Here is a 20,805-nt window from a genome sequence, read left to right on the forward strand (position 1 = left end):
GTGTGCGCACGTGTGTGTGTGTGTGTGGCTGTGCGTGCACGCACATGTGCCCAGAGCTGGGTGCGGAGTGTGATCTGAGGCTGCCAGAGGGGACTGAGCTCACAGACAGGAAGCTCACCACGTGTACCAGACCAGGACTCAGTATGGTCCAGGCTGAGGCCACCACTGACACCGCTGGGTTAGAGCAGGAGAAGGAAAAGGGAAACTATCTAATGGGCCTAATTCCAGGTCCACGAGCTTTACTTCGCATTCGGAGTGGGCTGAAGGGCCCCTTCCCAGAATCCCTGAATGTGGCTCTGAGAACGACCAAACCCCACCCGGGGACAATGCAGCTCATCTGCCTCCCAGTGGGCTCTTCTCGTGTCGGCCTCTCCTGAACGACAGCCCCAACCAGTCAGGGGTCACCTAATCTGCCCCACCCACACTGCTACTCTCTGTGGGACATTACGGCAGTTACATGTGCAGGATAATCTAGCTGCAAGATATTACGGCTGGAGCTTCCAACACGCACATGCACACGGCCCTCTGCAATCTGGTGTCGGGGGGTATAGAAGGTTATTACACGTAGGATCTTCTCAAGAATTTGGCAGTTTGGAGACTGCAAACGAAATTCCATTTTGAAATTATCTACAGAATCTGTTGTTAAAGTAATTCTTCCACAGAGCTGCCCAAACTGCAGAAAGTGCTTCCCCTTGGTGCTGTGAACAGTAGCACACGGGCCATGGGGAACACTGCACGTGGACCACAGAGGCCCAGAGCACCCATCATCTCTGCAGAAAGCTCCAGGTGTCACTGTCACCAGGACCCAGAGCCACCTGCAACCATGTGAGACAACACCCCAGACCATGTGTTGCCTCACCTTGCATTTTCTCTAGCTTGCTCATATACAAGTTGAAGAGGGAGTAGATACGCTCTGTCTCTCGGTCCCCATCGATGTCCAGCTGGATGTTTGCCGGGAGGCCACTGCCCGAACACAGCAAGACAAGAACAGAAAGAACGATGTGAACTGTAACATTTCTGTTTTTAAAGACGCTGAAGATGACGGAGTGACCCCACACCGAGCTCCTCCATGATGGGGCTGCAGAATAGTTCAGGAGCACTAAGAAGTGACCACGCACAGCCCAGAGGACCAGAGGCCTAAGAGCTGCTGTGACAGCAAGCCAACAAGCTTGTTTTGCCATGGAAAGAAATGATCTGGAATAAAAAGCCGCCCCCCCACCCCGCCCCCGCCGCCCTGATGTTGCACTTGGGCCACATGCCCTGAAGGGTCGGTCTGCTGCCCCAGGAGGGGCCAGGCCAGGTCCCTGCTCCTCCCTGAGCCTGCCTGCGGTGGCCCCAGCTCCTGCCCCGGGCGTGGCAGTTTCCCATTCCCCAGACACAGTGCTCAGCCTCTCCTGGGGGGGCGGGGGACCCGGCAGGGATTTTCCCGGGACTCAGCTTCTTCATCTGTGAACTGGATCTTCCCATTCCCACCTCCGTGAGCTTTGGGGGTATTCCTCATACCCACAACCACAACAGATGAGTCACATGGGGTACCCAGGCCTTCTTCCAGAGCTGGCAGAGGGGAGCCTCTCAGGACCCTCAGGAGGCCTGGGAGATAAGGGCTGATCTGGTTTCCAAAGCAGGGGGGTGTGCAGATGACAGGTGCACAAACCAAAGCGGGTGTGAGCAGGTGGTGGGAAATGTCCAGTCTCTTCTTAGCAGAAGCCCGACAGCATTCTGCCCCTGGGAGTTTCCCCTCAGCATGGAACCCCTTCCTTCACTGCCACCCACCCCCAAGGATCACTAGGACCCCGGGCAGAGACAGGAGGAGAGTCAACAGTCTACAGAGCCCTCGTCAGGATGCACTGTCCCGTGTGGACTCCTCAACAATTGCAAGAACAGCCTAGGAGATTCAGCTACGTGTGTGCAGCTAGGCAGCAGCTGGATCTGCCCCCAATGCAGCCCCTTGGCCAAACTTCCCTGTACAGTGCACAAGCTGGACAACTGTGCTTGGCCACACTGGGTGGCTGTGAGACAGGGGAACTGAAAGGACTCCGTGAACATATAGCCATTTTTTCCCTTTGCTCCTTTTCCACCTTCTATTCTTGCTAGGGCCTGTGCGCCTGCCCCACTCTACACCTGCCTTGTAACACGCATAGCATATGTCCTCCTTGTGAGGGACTGGGAAGTAATGCTGTCTTTGGAGTCTTCCAGCACAACAGGTGACAGCCAAGGAGAGACCCACTGGGGTTGTTGTAAATGTTCTCTAAGACCACTGACTCCAAACACCTTGATGCCAAGACCCCGGCTTGAGGGAATAAGTGACTTATGACACCTGGACCCTGTCTTGCACTGACCAGTTCCTGGACCCTGAGGATACATGTGCACCAGACCACAATCGTCAATAAAAACCCCAGGCCCCAAGCGAAGAGGAGACTCCTGCTCTATTCCTCAATCTCCTGGGCGCTCTGTCTGTCTTTCTCTCTGGTCAACAAACTGTATTTTCACTTCCTGCTGGTTCACGTTTGATTTCCATCCTGCATGAAACCCAGGGCCTTCGTGGCTGGCCCGTGGGACCCGAGCTGCCGGCATCAGCGGGAGGGTCCCAGGGGCTGGACAGGCACAGACCTACCCGGTGCAGGGGGAACAGCCAGGAGCTGTGTCCGACGAGGCCCTGCAGCAGAGCCAGTGGCCGTTCAGGTAGGCGGAGGGGTGGTAGACAGTGAGGCGCTTCTTGTTGCGCTGGCTCACTTTGGTGAGGATGTCGATCCAGGCCTTGGCCTCCACACAGTTGTTGGCCTGGATGTACAGAGCTCGCTCCGGCTGGATGACCTGGAACATCTGAGGAGGCAGTGAACTGGTTCAGAGAAGCCACATGGCAAGACATCCTGCCCAAGCCCCAAGGGTCATTATTATTGATGCAGACCAGCCCAGGGGCCATGGAGGGAGGGAGGGTAGAGCCCACCCAGAGGCCTGGACAAGCCCAGGGGCCATGGTGGGCACAAAGGGCTTTCTGTTGCCCTTGCACATGATGGAGTCACAAGCCACAGCCTTCCCCCTGGGCGATTCAGGAGGCTGGGTCACTGCTGGTCAGCCCGGCCAAGACACTTCTTTTTCTGGTGTCTCAGGGGGCTCCCTCCAAGAAGCAAAGGAGTAGAACTGCTTATCCCCTAGGGGACCTCCTGAAGTTGACTGTGACCATTACATAAACGGGGCTCTCTCTATGCTGACAGCAGAGAGCCTGATGTGGGGCTCGACCTTACAAACTGTGAGATCATGACCTGAGCCAAAGTTGGATGCTCAACTGGCTGGGCCACCAGGTGCCCCAGGTCTCCTGACCTTTAAGCTGGGGCAGGCTTCTGCTCAAGGTGTGTCAGAGCTTACCCTGCCCGCCTTCCTGTCCTCACCCCCACACCAGCCTTAGGACCTCCACACGTGCTATTGTGTTTGCCCCACCCCACCTGACCACCGGGGGCTCTTCTTCCAGGTAGGCGTTGCTTCCTCTGTGAGTGTTCTTAGAGCCTCCACTACCTTTCTTATTATTCATTCGACAAACATCCCTGCATACCAGGCACTGTCCTATATTCTGGGGACACAGTGTGCCCCAAACAGAGTTTCTATCTGCATGAACTTCCAGCCAGCAAGGATAAAAAAGAACACAAAGTGCAGGGGCTGTGTGTGTATGCTGGGGGGGAGGAGGGGGGGGTTGGAGGAAGGGTCAGGAGACAAACTTCTAAATAAACATCCCGGCTGGGTCAGAAAGGTGACTAAGAAACAATAAAGCTGAAGGAGGAAGCAGATGAGGAGTCCCAGGCAGAAGGACCAGTAAGTGCAGAGGTCCTGGGGCAGTAGGGATAGGAAGTGCAGAGGTCCTGGGGCAGCGGGGACAGGAAGTGCAGAGATCCTAGGGCAGTGGGGTGAGGAAGTGCAGAGATCCTAGGGCAGCGGGGTGAGGAAGTGCAGAGATCCTAGGGCAGCGGGGTGAGGAAGTGCAGAGATCCTACGGCAGCGGGGTGAGGAAGTGCAGAGATCCTAGGGCAGTGGGGTGAAGAAGTGCAGAGATCCTAGGGCAGTGGGGACAGGAAGTGCAGAGATACTAGGGCAGTGGGGACAGGAAGTGCAGAGATCCTAGGGCAGTGGGGACAGGAAGTACAGAGATCCTAAGGGCAGTGGGGACAGGAGGTGCAGAGGTCCTAGGGCAGCGGGTACAGGAGGTGCAGAGGTCCTGAGCCCAAGGAGGGTCGGGTGTTCCCAGCAGGAGCAGGCCAGGCTGTACACAGAAGATGGGGGTGGGTGGGTGAGGTGGGCAGTCCAGGGCCCTGGAGGGCTCTCAGGCTGACTTGTCAGAGGGCCCCAGGGGAGGCCTGGAGTCAGGATGTCAAAGGTGATGGTGGGCTTTTCCAAGGGGAGACAGTGTGTATGGAGAGGAGGAACAGGAGTTGATGGTTCTGGGGAGAAGTTGTGTGTCTGAGCTCCTGAGTGAATAGCTTACTTACAGAGACCTGGGCCCCCTGCCCCTGCCCCACAAGGTCCTGTTCCTACTGCCCCAGGACCTCTACATGCACACATGCACTGTTGCACAGGCCTCAGACTGCATGAACCTGTGTATGGCTGCAATCCCCAGCGGAGGGTCAGCCTCTAGACAGGAGTTTTGTCTTAATTGTCCTCACAAACTGGCCCCTCTGATGGGGCCCAGCGTGCCACAGGACTGTCTCCCAAATGGACATTAGCCTGGTAATTAGTGAGCACTGTCAGCAGGGGAACTAGCTGATGAATAAGTGATGCTAAAATTAGGTGATTTTCTAAAGCTAAACTGCAGGCCTGATGGAATGAAAAGGCAGGAAGCTGTTTCTCGGACACCGTCCACACTTGCCCACTGCCATAACATCTGGGAATGCCACCGGCTGAGGGCGCAATGCTCCCAGCCTGCCATCCTGGAGACAGCAGAGTCTCAGGCCCGGGAACAGCTGGAGGTGAGGGAGGCGCAGACACCCAATGCTCCAGGATGCCAGTGTCCCAGTTCCTGGAGCAGGTGCATAGTGTGAACACCCCTCAGGCCCAGGAAAACACCCCACCTGCCATGGGGCCGTCTGCTTGCCCAAAAAACTGTCTCAAATAGTCCTGAGGGAGGGACAAGGAATCCAGCTGGGGACTGTGCAGGCTGAACAGGAGCTGCTGTCTGTGTCTGCTATCTGTCCAGCGGGGCGGCCGCCTCCTCTGTCTACCCAGCTAGCGCCGCCCACTGGACCATGGGGTCAATCTCAGACCCAGGCGGAGATGCGAGTTCATCACGACTCCTCCTCTGCGACCCCAGGCCAGGACCAGCCCTGAAACAGACCTGCTGTGTCCCCCACAAACACAGTGTGGCCTTAGGCACCTATTGACTACTGACCAATGAGCAAGAGACAGATAGACAGACACAGAAGGAGACAGAAGACAGGTCAGATCCCCTGTCAGCTCCCAGGAGGCAGAAGCAGACTCGGGGGCCAGTCCTTTAAACCCTCAGCTGGGTGTCTGCAGCAGGGCCTGTGGGGTGAGATGGTGTGCAGGGGCCATCCTCCTGGGGCCAGTGGTTGCTGTGGATGGCTCCTGGTATCTGAAGAAGGTTCTTACCACATCCAACTCTTCTGAGGCCCCAGCCCAATCTGCAGTTGGTGGGAGGCAGCACTCAGGAGGCGCAGTGAAGCAAATGACCAGAGGCGCAGGGGAGGGAGGGGCTGGCCTGCTCCAGATGGACAGAGTTCAAACTCTCAGGACAGGTGGTCAGGCCTGAGCTCCTGCTCCCACACGAGGGGCGCAAGCACCCACAAGCCCTTCCGAAGCCTCCATGAGCCTGTCTGCTCACCTGCAGATTGGGCCAGAGTCAAACCCCAGACCTGGTGTCCAAACAGCCCTGGTGGCCTTGGAGAGCACAGACTCCAGGGTCCAGAAGGTGCTCCCACTGAGCGCACAGAGCACCAGCTAAGCCAGCTGTTTCCCCGGACAACCACTGCTTCCGGAGCTCAGGAAGTCGTCTGAATTTCTGTTTATTTGTTTGTTTGTTTGTTTGTTTTGGTGGGGAGGGGCAAAGAGAGAAGGAGAGAGAGAGAATCCCAAGCAGGCTCCACACGGTCAGTGCAGAGCTCGACACAGGGCTTGAACTCACGAATCATGAGATCATGACCTGAGCCGAAATCAAGACTCAGGCGCATAACCAATTGAGCTACCCAGGTGCCCCATCACCTGTCTGAATTTTAAAGGGAATAAACTTTAAAATAGTCAAGACCCTGAGAATACCTCCAAGCTTAAGGGACCATGTCTTCCTGTGCAAAAGGTTCCAAATTAGCACCCTTGGTTAGGATCATTGTGGGGTCCTGCTCGACTGGACCTTCCCTGAACACATTACGAGGGGAATGAATCAGCGCTGAGGAGGCCTCGGGGTTGCCCTTTATACACTATCAGCTGAGCATCGAGCCAGGGCTGGGGTATGAGCACTGTCTGCAGGCCTGGGCACAGAGGCCACGAGGGGCCACTCCCACACCCACGGAGGGCAGGCCCATGTCAGTGTCACAGGGAGACTGGCCAATGGGCCTCTTTCTGTCCACTCCATCTGCAACCACAAGTGCAGACGGGCAAAGACATGCAGAGAAATGCCCGAACCAGGGCCACTGACGGAGGCTGGCTGTGGAACAGCAGAGAACACGCACACTCTCTCCCAGGGGAAGCTGACTGTCCAACCCTCACAGCCCCACATCACAGGCTGGGGTTTCTTGAAGGCTGGAAGGCCATGGAATGAGTCGTATTATTTACTCCCCACCATGCTCTACAAAAGACTGCATATGACTTACATGAAATACGCCTAGTAAAACAGAAAAATGTAAAAAGTATTTAGAAAATTAGGAACAGAGGGGCACCTGGGGGGCTCAGTGGGTTGAGTGGCTGACTCTTGACTTTGGCTCAGGTCATGATTCAGGGTCATGGGATCGAGCCCTGTGCTGAGCTCTGTGCTGAGTGAGGAGCCTGCTTGGGATTCTATCTCCCTATGAACCCTCCACTGTGCACCAGCTCTCTCTCACTCTCTCAAAAAAGAAAGAAAATTAGGAACAAAGAAACAGAAATGGGAACAGACCAGGGCAAAAACAGGACATACATATGCAGATTCTGGGTGTAAACATCAGGCTCCATGCTGAGGGCCCTGGGGGTTAAGGGCGGCCATTGTACCCCAGGCACCTTACCGCCCAGGCTCAGTAGGGACATCATTGTCCAGGCAAAGCCACCAGGGTGAGCAAAGCCACAGGGAACTTTCCTATACACAGAGGCCTCCGCAAGAACAAAGCCTCCATGTGCACAGTATGACCTCATGTTCTCCTGTAACAAGACCTGACCCAGTGGCCACAGTGGGAAACGTGGAGCAGGGCACTTCCTCCGCCACAAGTTCCAAGGTGTGCAGCAACAAGAAAACTGAGACGTTCATTACCCTTGCCTGATGCAGCCACACCGAGCCCAGGGAAACAATATAAATTATGTTCGCAAAGCAAGTGACAGGTATTACAAACATTTTCCTGGGACCACAAAGGAGGTAGCCCTGACCACAGCCTTGCTCCAAAGGTGAACTCCATAATGACTAAAATTACCCGGCCCCCTGAGGCACGACAGAAAAAGTCACCAACAGCTTGGGAAAGCCGACCCGACCTACCGCGGCCCAATCAAAGCGTGTGCTGGTCAGAGGAATGAAGACACCGTTAGAAGCAAGGCGACTTCGCACAGCCACATTGGGCAGGGAAGAACCTTATTCTGAACGCAATGTGGCCCTGCTGTCCTAGAGCCCTAAACCTAACCCGAAACCCTAACCATAAACCCTAACCCAACACTAACCCCTAATCTTTCCCAAACCTTAAACCCTAAACCTAACTCTGCCCCACACCCCAACCCTAACCCTAACCCTAACCCCAATCCTAACCCCTAACCACAACCCTAACCCCTAACCCCAGCCCTAACCCCAACACTAACCCTAAACTCTAACCCTAACCCTAAACCCTAACCCTCCATGGAGGACAGAGCCCTCTGTGGCAGGAAGCCAGGAAATAGTAGCGAAGGAATGAGGGAGGCAGGGAGCCACTGTGGATGGGCAAGAGCCTGAGGGGGTACCGATGTGGACACAGCTTGGTGTCTCCCACAGTCACTGCGAGCGAGCCTCCTAACAAGATGCACCCAGGGGACGTGCTCACCTCTGTGGGATTCCTGACAAAATGCGTCACCTGAACCTACCACGGTGGACCCTCCGACACTCCCAAATTGAGGGACGCCCATAAAAAACTGCCCGTGTGCTTCAAAAACACCAAGTCTGCAAACCACAGAGAAAGGCTGAGGAATGTTCCAGGTGAAGGACATGACAGAATGAATGCCATCACTGGGTGCTGGTTTCAGGACACACAATGGGTGTAAAGATCACTACAACACAGCTGATGGCAAGGGGTAACAATGCCACCCCAGCGCTGGCGTCCTTTGGTGGCTGTTCAGGTCATACAAGGAAGTTCTTGTTTTTAGGGAATGAACCGAAATATCTATGTGGTTCAGAAACACGTACACACGTGGAGAGAAATGAAGAGATAGAAACAATGGAGTACGCTCAGCAAATGAGAAAATGAAACAACCAGCAGTTCTGGGATCGGGACGTGGGAGCCGTGGGAGCCACGGGATGGGGACGTGGGATGGAAATGCGGGAGCCCTGGGATGGGGACGTGGGATGGAAATGCGGGAGCCCTGGGATGGGGACGTGGGATGGAAATGCGGGAGCCCTGGGATGGAGACGTGGGATGGGGATGCGGGAGCCACGGGATGGGGATGCAGTAGCCACGGGATATGGACGTGGGAGCCCCAGGATGGGGGACGTGGAAGCCCCGGGATGGGGGACATGGGAGCCCTGGGATGGGGATGTGGAAGTCCTGTTCTAGTGTTGCTGCTTTCCTGTGAGTTCAAAACCAGATCAAAATTAACACTTCCACAGAAACCCCACAGGGTCCCAGAGCTGGTCCGTGGCCCCCAGAGCTGCAGGGAAGCACTTTCTGGCAGGTTCTGCCTTCCCCAGCCAGCCTAGCTGCTGGGCTCCACAGCAGGTACAAGTGGGGGCCCACCATGGAGACACAACACTCACGTTCTTCATCTTGAAGGACTCCTCCTCCAGTCTCTCCACTGCCAGAATGTTCTCGATGGGAATGCTGCACAGAGGCTGGTCTCCTGTAGCAGAAAGGGGCTCTCTTAAGGGGGCGGGCAAGAGGTGGCACGGGTACGCAGCACGCAGACCACGGGCTTAAGGGGTTTGGAGTCGGGATGCTGCAGAACACCCCAACTTCACACTGTGTGCCAAGCAGGACCCGGTGCTGCCTCCCAGGAAGCCTAAACCCTCTAGCCACACAGTCAGGAGCCACATCAGATCTGGGGGGACACAGCCAACACGGGACCCCAATTCCTACGCCTGGCGTCCACCTGCCCAGGCCACCCTGGTGATTATGCTCCTGTAGTAAGAGACGGCTTGCTCTGTGGGACACTTACTCTTTGCCCTTCATTTCACTCTGGAAAAGCAGGTGGTTAACCCCATCAGGGCCATAAACAAGGCTCTGGTCTCTCAGAAAAAAGCTGATCAAATAAAAAGCTGATTTTTCCCGTTACCTTTGCTTTTCTGGTAGGCAAACTCATGGTTGGTCAGGCGGAACCATCTTTTCTTAAAATTCTTCATCCCAAAGCGTTTCCGTCCCTGCGCCCTCTTAATCATGAACCTGTGTGAGCAGGACATCTTTGCGGAGGATGCTGGGGCTCGGGGCACATACCCTGCCTTCCCCACCCCACAGCCTGAGGTCATGTCTGCAACATCAAAATAAGCTGCCCCTTTTGTGTCTGTGACACAAGATGCAGCCTGCAGACTTTCAACATTGTTCTACTTCCAAGTAATAGGATTAAAAATCAAAAGGCAAACATCTCTACTTTGGAAACGTTTAGTCCCTGTGCTGGTGTTAACTTTAAATTACAAGTTGGCAGGGACATCAGGTTCATCAGTCCCTAAGCAAGCAGCTGCCTGTCCTCATTTCCCACACTGGAAGCATCAACTACAGACGCCATGAGGAGAAAGGGGCCATGGCAGGTGCGCCCCAGGAGGGAAAGAGGGACTGGAACCCCTCCTCCCGGGCAGGCAGCAGATGCTTCAGGAGTGGGGGGGTCTGATGGAGGGCTGCACCAAGCTGGGTGGTTCAGCCTCCTTCCCTTCCCTTCTGCTGATGGCGTTTCTCCGCTCAACACGGTCTGCGGAGCACAGGTGTGCAGAAAGGGAAGTGAATAGCACCATGTCTCAGACGTGCCCTGCGTGCAGTCTTGGTGGATCTGAGACATGCACAAAGGCCACGCTTCTCCGGTCTGGCCGCCTCTGACCTGGGAGGCCACCAGCCACGTGGCAGAGGTGCCCGGGATGCCACAGCAGACATGGGACTTACCCTTCCTTGAGCAGAATGGGCTGCTCGATGCTCTTGGGGTCTCTTCTCCCAGAAGACGAGATCAAATCTAAGAACTGGAGTGGGATAGAACGCAGACGCTTAAAGGCAAAATGGCTTGAAAACACTCCTTCTCGCACAGAAAGTTCACCAGGACGCAGTCTCTCTGACAGCACAGCAGAGGGGAAGCCGCCCCTGGGTTCCTGGGTCAGAGTCCTGCACAAGTCTCCACTGCGGCCGGAAAGCTTTGGTCCCGACCCCCCAGGGCGGGTCTCCCTGAACCCCAGCTGCTGCCTCACCTGACGGCTGCCAGGCTCAGTGACACCCAGAGGCCTCCCTGCATGTGAACAGGTGACCCAAGGACACAGCTCTGCTGGAGCGTGAGGCAGCTCAGGCCCCCTCCCGCCTTAGCCTGACTGTTCCACGACCCACCTGGACCCCCTCCAGCAATTACCACGTGCCCCCAGCTCCTGCCCCTTTCTCCCTTCTGGGTCCTGGCTTTTACGGTTTCTGAGAGCTAAACATGTGTGACTGTTTCCAAACACCACAGAAAAAGTAAAGCTTCTCAGAAGAGATTCTCCCCACATGCCGCGTCCCTAACTCCGGGCCTGGGTCCCCGGGCTCTGTGACCCTGAGGCGTTTGTGGGGTGACCAGGAACAGACAGCCAGGAAGGGCAAGGTGAGGGGTTCACAGAACAGACAGGGCACCCCACCACTTGGTGGGGGGACTCAGGTATGAGGTGCTGGGTCCCAAAGAGGAGTGGTCAGGAAGGAGCTGGGAGGGTGGTCACCGCCACTATGAATGCTCTGAACTCTTTAAAATGGTTAACGGTCAATTCCATGTTACGTGAACTTTAGCCCAATCTTTTTAAAGCCAACTATTTCTCGGGAAAGATGCACAACACAGGGGTAGTAAGTCCACGTTAACCGACGTCCGTACTTACGTTTTTTACTGCATCAGCATATTTTTGCTCATTGAAGAATTCATAAAACGCAGCCATGTAGGATTCCTTAAAACTGGCCTAAAATGGAACAAGTCACTTAGCAAAGGCCCACAGGTCTCTCGGCTCATGGCCCAAAACTGAGAAATCTAGAGGCATGGGTCATGACCAGCTTCTGTTGTGGGGACTTGGCGAAGGGGAGGGAGCAGGTCTCCTGGTGGTGGACCGTGAGGGCACAATGCTGCCCAGCGCTCAGCCCAGGCATGGCCCATGGCAGCCACACAAGCCACCAAAGCTGTGTTTGGAAAACTCAACTATGGGGGGTTGGGGGGTCCTTCAGTGAGTTCTTTGCTACAAACGACCCAACACCCCTGCTCATGTGGACACTAACACCTAGGTTCCAGGTCTATGGAGCCTACACTGGCATCCAGGTGAGGCTGCTGCCAGAGCCCCTTCTGTGACTGGGGTAGGGGCGGGGGCTCCCAGAGCCCTTTCTGTGATGGGGAGCAGGGACAGGGGCTCCCAGAACCCCTTCTGTGATAGGGGGCAGGGGCGGGGGCTCCCAGTGTGGGGAAGTTGGGGCACCCCTCACGAATGCATGTAGGGACTTCAAAAGAACCACTCCTGATACTCTGCCCCAGTGAGCACCCTTTACACACGTAGGTCACTTTACTGTTTCTGGGCACGCAATGAGGTTTGTGCAGACCTCAGACCCAGCAGGAGCTTCTTTATCCGAGTTTCCAGCTAACACAAACTGGCGTGGACGGGCAGAGAAGAGCAATCGTGCCCATCGGTTGGCTGTTGGCCACCACACAGCTCTTATTTTACTCAGTTCATAGAAAGCCAAGCGTTTCCCCAGAGGTGGCTGCTTGTCTGCCAGGGACTGGACCCCACAAAGAACAGAATGAGGGGATCTGGGCTGGGGGCTTCTGCACATCCCCACTGAACCCTTTCCAGACAGAAGGGGTGGCCTCACTCCACCCGATCAGCCGCCCCTGCAGATCCACCCATGGGCTTCAGCCCCAGGGAACACGCCCAGCTATCCCCACATCACTATCACCAAACATAATGTCCTCGGACCTGCCCATCAGGACCCTTGTCCCTGGGGCAGACCCTCAGGGCCAGGAGGGATAGCACAGAACCCTCGTCCGCAGGGCTGTGAGGCCCAGGGCAGACCCTCAGGGCGAGGAGGGACAGCACAGGACTGCCGGCTGCCCACGGGCCACAAGCCTGCCTCTGGCAGGCATCCTCAGATGCTCAAGACCAAGGCTGCTGCGTGGGGCTGGGCCCCGTGGTCTCTGAATCCTGACACAGGCATGGATGCGATAGCCACCCCTTCAGGTGATGGTAACGCAGCACACGCTCCTGTGATACCCCCCAGCTGCGTGTCAGTCTGATATGATTTCAAATCTACTTATTTATGGCAAAAATGAAATTGTGGCTGGGAGCATGGCCTTCCCAGTCACTGGTAAGCAGCCTGACCTCACTGACATTTGTCGGCAGAAACACAGGAGAAGCCATGGCCTGGGGACAGTGAGTCTGGGAGGGCCTCAGCAACTCCCCTAGGCTGTGTTCCCTAGCAACAGTTGCTCTAGCAACAGGGACTTTTACTTTTGTCTGGGGCCTATGTCATTGCTGACCTTTCTCTGGGGAAGACATGAAGACACTGAATTTGGACTTTATTCATTCCCCCTCCCCTTGCCTGGAGTCCAGTGGCATTACTCCATCACTGGTTCGGGGTATGTTATTTCTTTACTGCTTATTAACAGACGCTATCCGCCATGCTACTGGGCTTACGAAATATCACTGTGAATTACAATTCCCACTGTGAACCTGCATTAAGTACAGGATTCACAGAACTGAATTCGGTCTCTAAGGATAATTTGCCCAAACAAGACAGTCTCAAAAAGCAAAGTTTCATAGCTCAGCAGGGCAGAGAAGCACTTGCAAGCTGCTGGAATGTTCTATAAGCATGCCGGGTGGGCATTTGGGTGGGCTTTATTATTCCTTCTCTTATAATTGTGTTGAACACACTCTCTTTTGTGTTAAAAAGAGGAGATGGTTAAAATAAATGACTTACAGATTTTGATTTGGACAAGCTGCCAAGCGTTTGAATGGTCTTCGAGATAAGTGTCAGCGTTCTCGATGTCTGCGGGTCCTGCCAGGCGGGAAGGGGCAATGTGAGTTTCATTTGTTTTACAGAAATGCTTGACTGAACCCAGAATCACACAGCCACAAATGGATGACGTCACCTGAAAGCCCCCCAGCACCTGCGTGCTGCCAGGAAGTAACCGGAAGCAGACAAACACTGGATTTGGGAAAAGTCCCCCTAGGTCCCTCGTCAGCGTGTGTTGGACCTGCTCCTGATGCAGGCTCCCAGGCCACCGTGGACTGGACCTCAGCACGTCCACGTGGCACCAGCCGGGGGTCCCCGCAGTGCAGGGTGAGGACAGTGGCTGCGAACAAGCACCCAGCCCAATATGCACGAGGGGATCTCCCTGTGCGGTTCTGAAGTCCCTCAGGTGGCCTCACCCAGGGTGTCCCCTCAGGGTCTGGAGGTTTAATCTAAAACCAATAGATGGAAAGGGCCGCTTGAATCCCCACCGCCCTGCACTTCCCGCCAGGCGCAGTCACCACCGGGCGCTCTCCGCTGGCGCATCGCAGAGCCTGTGGCCCTGAGGAGCTCAATGTTTGCTGATTGAGTGAATATGTGCCCGAATGTATCCAAGATCACAAATGCTCCATTTTTCTCAAGGCGGGAGTGAAATCCTGGTCACAGCATCCAGCTGTGTCTATAGGCACAGCTTAGAAAGGCCGCCAACCCTTCGTGTGCATAGAGGGGTTCAGGGCGTGTGGTTGTACAGTCCGCTGCCCCTTCCCTCTTCCTCAGAACACCTGCTGGCTCAGGAGGGCAGGTGTACTGGTTTACGGGGCTGGCGCTCACTTACCGTGTGGTGAGGCGTGAGCTGGAAGAGGTTGGGGGACAGGATGGCAGGAGCGAAAAACCTCAGGAAAATGAAGCTGCTCACAGCTGTGTACCGCACATCCAGGTCATCTGTGGCCAGGATACAGACAGCCAGCTCAACAAGCCTTCTGAGGGTGACAGCGGCGAGCCCAGGGGTCTGTCCAGCAACCCTGCCCCTCCTGAGGGTCTGTCCCTGCCCCATTGCTGCTCTTGCCTGACCATTACTAAAAGCTCGGGACCTTTTGGTGGCTGGGTTGTAACACACTGGAGCTGGTTCACCAGCTGGCCAAAGAGTGAGGCTTGGGTGCCTGGTACCCCCCTGCCAGGCAGAGTGAGGCCTGGGTGACCGGTAACCACCCCCCAGGTTAGAGTGAGGCTTGGGGGCCTGGTACCCCCCCACCCAGGGCAGAGTGAGGCTTGGGTGCCTGGTAACCCCCCCCCACCTCCACCCCCGCCCAGGCAGAGTGAGGCTTGGGTGACCGGTAACCACCCCCCAGGGCAGAGTGAGGCTTGGGGGCCTGGTACCCCCCCACCCAGGGCAGAGTGAGGCTTGGGGGCCTGGTACCCACCCCTCCCCTCCCAGGCAGCAGTGCTCTGACATGTTCGGAAAGCAGGAGGTCCTGTCCACAGAGTGGGTGCGAGGCCCAGGCTCCAGTGCTGAAGAAGCTACCCCGGTGGGTAGGTGGGACGGGGTTTCTGTCAGGTCCATGGGGACTGCTCTGGGGGCTCAGGGGTCCCCTGAGGCAGCAGGATGCACCTGGGCTGACTCATGGGCTCCTTGGGGAAGGATGGCACAGAGCCATGGGCGGGGATGGGTCAGGGCATCAGGCCCCACACTGCCCCCTCAGCCTTCCAAGCCCTGGCCTAAGCCTGCATCCTGGTGCTGAGTTAGGGACCCGATGCTTCCCACCAGGGCAGGACACCGCTGTTTTGCCCATGGGCAGGTCGGCACAGGGTGGCTCCGGTGCCTCCCTGAGGAATCGGCAGAGTTTGAAAAGGGGATCAATCCCTGGGATCTGTCTTGCCCCAATTCCAGAAAGGGCTTCTCCGGTCTTTCTTGAAAATGCAGCAAGCCTGACCTGCATGACACTGGGCACTGAGCAGGGCCTCGACTTGCCACAGTCAGAACTGCTGAGAGCCGGGAGAGTGGCTTCTCTGACCAGACAGGCCCAGACTCAGAGAAATTCATGCTCCATCTCAAATAAACCACTGGGACAAAACCTGGCCAGCTGCCCTTCCTCTCTGGGTTTGGGGCTCCCCGGGGGCAGCTGCACTTGGGCTCCGGCGCTGACTCAGTGGCTACAGCTTACAATCACCTTTATGTGGACTCTGAATGTCACTTCTTGACCTTGTGCCATCCAGGAGAGGTAAGAGGAGCCACCCAGTGAGGGGCTGTGGGTATGCCCGCACAGAGGACTCACCCTGGAAGCGCTTGGCAGCTGCCTCCCGAAGAGAGAAGAAAATGTCACACATGACGGTCGGGCAGCTCACTCCCGATTTGGTGATGATGTTGAAGATGCGGTCAACATACTGCCGAAGATTCTCCTGCAATAGGATGTGGGTGGGACACCCTGCCAGTGCCTATGCAGGTCCCAGGCTGGCCACGAGGAGCACTATGGCCACACCCGGGAGGGAGTCGGAGGCTGGGGACTGGCACAGAGCTTCCCACCGGCATTTGCAGAAGGGCCCCTCTGTGCAGCCACAGTAGCCCCGTGGGGAGATACTGGAGCTCTGGGGTGCGGGGCAAGCCCCACTGACCCCCTCCTCTGCGCCGACCTCATAACTGGGCGCAGAGATACAGTTCCCTGGAATGCACCTCCCTGACGGCAAAAAGTGTTTTCTGTGAAAGCATGAAAAAGACTTAGCATAACCTGCCAAATCAGTTTTGCTGTTTTAAAAAACAGGACACCACTCTGCAGGGACACAGGGGCAGGTGGCCCGGGTTTGGGACCCAGGTCTGTTGCAGCTGGAGGACAGACCAGGCCAAGAAGAGGCCAGGCCATGAGGCCAGCCTGGTAGGGAGGGTCCCGTGATCCCACGAGAGGGGGAGGTGCAGGGGCCTAGTGCGCCAGGCCGGGAGCGCCACTAGCCAGCAGAAAGCGGCGGAGAGTGGTGGTGCACGGCAGCTGAGATGACCAGTCCCCCACCACAGGCTCTGGTGGCATCCTGCGGGGCACATCCCAGTGGGGCCCCCACCCCAAATCCTAGAGAGACGCAAAGCACCCCAGGTGGCCCCGGGCCCCAATCCTGCACACGGGTGACGGGTCCCGGAGGGTGCTGAACAAACCAGAAATCCTTACCATGTTGTTCTCAAGGTTTTCTCCATCTTTCAGTTTCACAGGGTCAATTTCACAGGATTTGTGGCTCTGGCATATCTGGAAAGAGCGGTTAGGACAGGGAGTGAGGGACACAAAGTCCTGGGTTTCAGGCAGGTGCAGGTCAGGGGCATCAGCCTCAGGAAGGACACCAGGAGCCACAGCCAGCCCCCGAGACACAGGGTGGGAGGGGTGGCATTCAGAGCAGCCAGACACCGGCTGGCTCAGTCCGTGAGGACACAACTTCCTTGAAGACCCTTCTGAGTTAGCTCACGTGGCATCAAGCTTCATAAAGTTTAACAATGTGATTACTTCAGTGTGGCCAAGCTTGCACATGGATCAAACTGTGTGATTTTAACGCGAGTTTAAGCTTCCTCACGTTGCAAACGGCCTGCATTTTATGAAGCTGTTCTGGGGAATGCTGCTGGGGATCCCGTCCGAGGTCAGGTGAGGAGCTCAGGGCCACGTGGGAAGGAAGTGTGTGGGGCCCCCAGCTGTGCTTGCCGACCAGTAAGAAATGACAGAAGAGCTGTCCACAGCCATGAGGGGGCAAGACGTGACTGGCTTACAGATTTGGGGGACCCGTGCCTAAAGAAAGGGGTGCTCTCCAAAGAATCAGCTTTTCTCTTGTATGTTCCTTTGTCTTTATCAGAATGATAGATTTTCTGAAGTGAGCAATTTTAATTTTTTTAATGTTTATTCGTTTTTGAGAGAGAGAGACAGAGACACAGAGAGACAGAGAGAGGGACAGAGAGAGACAGAGACAGAAAGAGAGAGAGAGAGAGGGAGGGAGGGAAAGAGGGAGGGAGGGAGGGAGGGAGATAGTGCAAGTGGGTGAGGAGCAGAGAGGAGACACAGAATCCGAAGCAGGCTCCAGGCTCCGAGCTGTCAGCACAGAGCCTGACATGGGGCTCGAACCCACGAACTGAGAGATCATGACCTGAGCTGACGTTGGGCACTCAACCAACTGAGCCCCCCCCAGGTGCCCCAGCCCTCCGTGCATTCTAGAGTGAGCATGGCATTTACCCTCAAGTAAGCATTTTCTTAATTTGAGGAAATGAAGGAGGTTCTGGAATACACATGGAAGGTCCCTGTGGGGACGCTGGGAAGAGGATGACCTTAGTCTTCACGCAGGTGTTCCCCCCCCCCCCCCCGGGTGCTGCCTTCTCTGCATCTGCCTGTGGTCCACAGGGAAGCGCCAGTGTGGTGGAGAGGGGTCTGTCACCCCCTGACTCACTTCCTCTGTGGTGGGGAGGGGTCCATCACCCCCGTGCCTGTGGGCCCTGACTCACCTCCTCCATGGCGGGGAGGGGTCCGTCCCCCCATGCTCACCTCCTCTATGGTGGGCTTCAGGGTCACGTGCAGGTAATGCATCCCTGCCAGTTTCATTGTCTCATCGATACACTTGGAGGTCAAGGAGTTTCCTCGGAAAATGGTGTTGGGGTCCCTGTAAAACAGTGGTGGAGACAACTGTCTTTCAGGTAACAGGTGTCAACAGAAGCAGAGCCTGTGAGCACCGTCCAAGGAGGAAGAGACCAGCTCACCCTGTTGAGTCTGCTTCCAGATGCCCTGGAGGGAAACAGACCCGCCCCGATGTCCCACAGCTGGGAATCCTGAGCCCCGGGCCCTGCCTGTGTAACAAACCCCTGTGCAGAGACCTGCCCCACCATTCCACAGAACATCCACCCACCCACTGCCTCACCCGCGTGAGGCTCAGTTCTGCATAAGCTCAGGCTTCTAAGGACCAAGCTGGGGTCACACAGAAATGCAGCAGGACAGTAACCCTAACAGGCTGTGCTCCACATCTTCTTGCAACTAGGGTGCATTCTAGATCTTTCTAAACCAGGAGCTCCAGGGAGACATTCTTCTTGGCAGAACCCACCCCCACGGAGTGGGCGCAGGTCCTGGGGCAGCAGCGACCTGGCCTTCTGCTGCGGGCCTAATGTGAGCCGACAGGAGCTGAACCCACCCCCAAGGCAACTATAACTGGTGCCCTGTTCACCCCCTTCTCGCTCACATACCTCGGGATTTCCAAGAGAAAAGGTGTGTTTTTGAGGAACAGTGAGGGTGTCTCTGGAAGAAAACCTATAACGGTCACTTTAGCTGGCCCAGACCTGTGCTGACCAGCGTTGAGGGAGACTGATGCTGCCCAGGTCACCCAGACTGCCCCCGCGCAGCCCCTCACTCACTGGGTCCTCCGGACCTCGGCGTTGGCGATGGCGCTGATGAAGGGCACGACCCGGCCGTAGTGCAGGAAGAGCCTCACCAGGGGGATGGCGGCCTCCTGCTTTTCCTTGCACACCTCGCCCAGGATGTGAGCTGCGGATGCGGACACCGGCTGTGGGAAGGAAAGACACCATGGGACCCCAGTTGGAGCCCCCCAGCCGTGGGGGCTGGTCAGTGGGCTGGGATCCCGACGGAGGCTGAGGGGTGGAGTCGGGCTGGGGGCGGGGTCTAGGGGTAGAGCTGGGGTGGAGGCAGGGGGTGGAGCCGGGGTCTGGGTCCCGGGGGTAGAGCCGGGGCGGGACTGGGGGCGGATCCAGGGGCGGAGCGAGGGGGGCTGGAGGGCGGGGTCCGGGGGTGGAGTCGGGCCAGGGGCGGGGCCCGCAGGAGAAGCCGGGGTCAGGGCTGGGGGCGGAGCCGGGCTGGGGGAGGGGCCCGGGGGCAGAGCCAGGGTTGGGGGGCAGGGAGGCAGGGGGTGGAGCCAGGGGCGGGAGGAGGGTGTGGGGGGGGCAGGGGGCTGGGGGTGGAGCCGGGGTGGGGTGGAGGGGCAGGGGCTGGGGGTGGAGCCAGGGTGGGGTGGAGGGGCAGGGGCTGGGGGTGGAGCTAGGGTCGGGGTGGGAGGAGCAGGACGCTGGGGGTGGAGCGGAGGGGGCACAGGGGGCTGGGGGTGGAGCCGGGGTTGGGATGGGGGCTGGGCGCTGAGCCGGGGTCCAGGGTGGGTGGGCAGGGGGCTGGGGGCTGAGCCGGGGTCCAGGGTGGGTGGGCACGGGCCTGGGGGTGGAGCCGGGGTGGGGGGGGGCAGGGGCCTGGGGGTGGAGCTGGGGTGGGGGGGCAGGGCAGGGCGGTCCGCTGGCGTGCAGATGGTAGCAGGTGGCCCAGGGCGCCGCGCGCACAGGTACCTCCACATCCGCAGACTTCAACAGCAGGTCCCGCAGTGGGCCGTAGTAGTCGGAGGAGAAGACGTGGTCTTCAGTGTAGACCACGTTCAGCCGCAGGGATCCCAAGTCCCCCGGCTTCAGGCTTTTGCTGCCGTTGTCTCGGGGCTGAAGGAAGTACCTGGGAGCAGAGCACAGGGAAAGGGCTGCGTGAGGCGGCAGCACCAAGGGGCTAGTTCCCTCCAGGCCGCGCCCAGGGCTCTGCTCTGGCTGGTGGCCCGTCTTGCGCTGTGTCGGGGTCTGAGGTAGGAGCGGGCTCCAGGGCGATTCTGTAGGACACCTCTCTCCTCCCTGTGCCAGGGGTGTGTGGATCGGGCATGTTTGTCATGGGAGCCCCCCCCCCCCCCGCAGGGTCCGTGTGTCGGGGGGGGTGGTGGTCAGTCATTCCCCACGCCCCCCCCCCCCCCACTCCCGCCAGAGACCTTTCCAATGGAGACCTGCAGGGTCTGTGCCCCGGGGCACCCCCCACAACACGTTGACTACGGGGGAAGAGTCTGCAGAGCCACAGACCTAGAAGTTAAGGTGGGAAAGTAGGGAAGGGTGGAGGGAACTGGGATGAGCAGGAGGAAGTAGGTGTGTAAGTAGTCAGGGGAGACTCTGCAGTACCAGAACTGTCCTGTGATGAATGCTCCCCCGCTAGCAATCCGCGGAGCAAAGCTGCGACCCTTGTATCGAATGTGTGGGGCCCTGAGCACCCGAGGGGCCTGACCGGGCGGGTAGTCAGGCCAAGCACCAGAGTACATGGGCACTTTCTCGCTGTGTTCTGACCGGACACTCTTCCCTTAGGTCTTCCGCAGTGTGGCCATGCGGGAACACTGTCTGAGTCTAAGGGCCAGGCAGACATGGGTGTTGGTAGCTTGTGTCTGGCTGAGGCACCTGGCTAGGGGTCCACTGGGGCTGTCATGTGAATGTCCCCTCCTGGTTATAGAACTAGGGACAGTTCAGCTCCTCAGTGCTCCTAGCAGGAACCAGAAGCCAGCTGAG

General features: G+C 57.3%; 1 protein-coding gene across 2 annotated transcripts in view; it reads right to left on the minus strand.

Moving 5' to 3' along the window:
* The window catches only part of RASA3 (RAS p21 protein activator 3), a 121,392-nt gene that overhangs the window by 5,946 nt on the left and 94,641 nt on the right, over positions 1 to 20,805 (minus strand). For both annotated transcript variants that reach the window (XM_047849446.1, XM_047849453.1), the window contains 13 exons: positions 19,786 to 19,942; positions 18,853 to 19,001; positions 17,996 to 18,110; positions 16,649 to 16,723; positions 15,770 to 15,893; positions 14,332 to 14,438; positions 13,464 to 13,541; positions 11,387 to 11,464; positions 10,446 to 10,519; positions 9,631 to 9,737; positions 9,116 to 9,198; positions 2,615 to 2,823; positions 860 to 963 (listed from right to left, as the gene is read on the minus strand). In XM_047849446.1, the coding sequence (XP_047705402.1) occupies positions 860 to 963; positions 2,615 to 2,823; positions 9,116 to 9,198; positions 9,631 to 9,737; positions 10,446 to 10,519; positions 11,387 to 11,464; positions 13,464 to 13,541; positions 14,332 to 14,438; positions 15,770 to 15,893; positions 16,649 to 16,723; positions 17,996 to 18,110; positions 18,853 to 19,001; positions 19,786 to 19,942 (1,460 nt within the window). The remainder of the gene's footprint in view (positions 1 to 859; positions 964 to 2,614; positions 2,824 to 9,115; positions 9,199 to 9,630; positions 9,738 to 10,445; positions 10,520 to 11,386; positions 11,465 to 13,463; positions 13,542 to 14,331; positions 14,439 to 15,769; positions 15,894 to 16,648; positions 16,724 to 17,995; positions 18,111 to 18,852; positions 19,002 to 19,785; positions 19,943 to 20,805) is intronic.

This window comes from Prionailurus viverrinus, chromosome A1 (genome assembly GCF_022837055.1).
Source record: "Prionailurus viverrinus isolate Anna chromosome A1, UM_Priviv_1.0, whole genome shotgun sequence".
Taxonomy (NCBI): domain Eukaryota; kingdom Metazoa; phylum Chordata; class Mammalia; order Carnivora; family Felidae; genus Prionailurus; species Prionailurus viverrinus.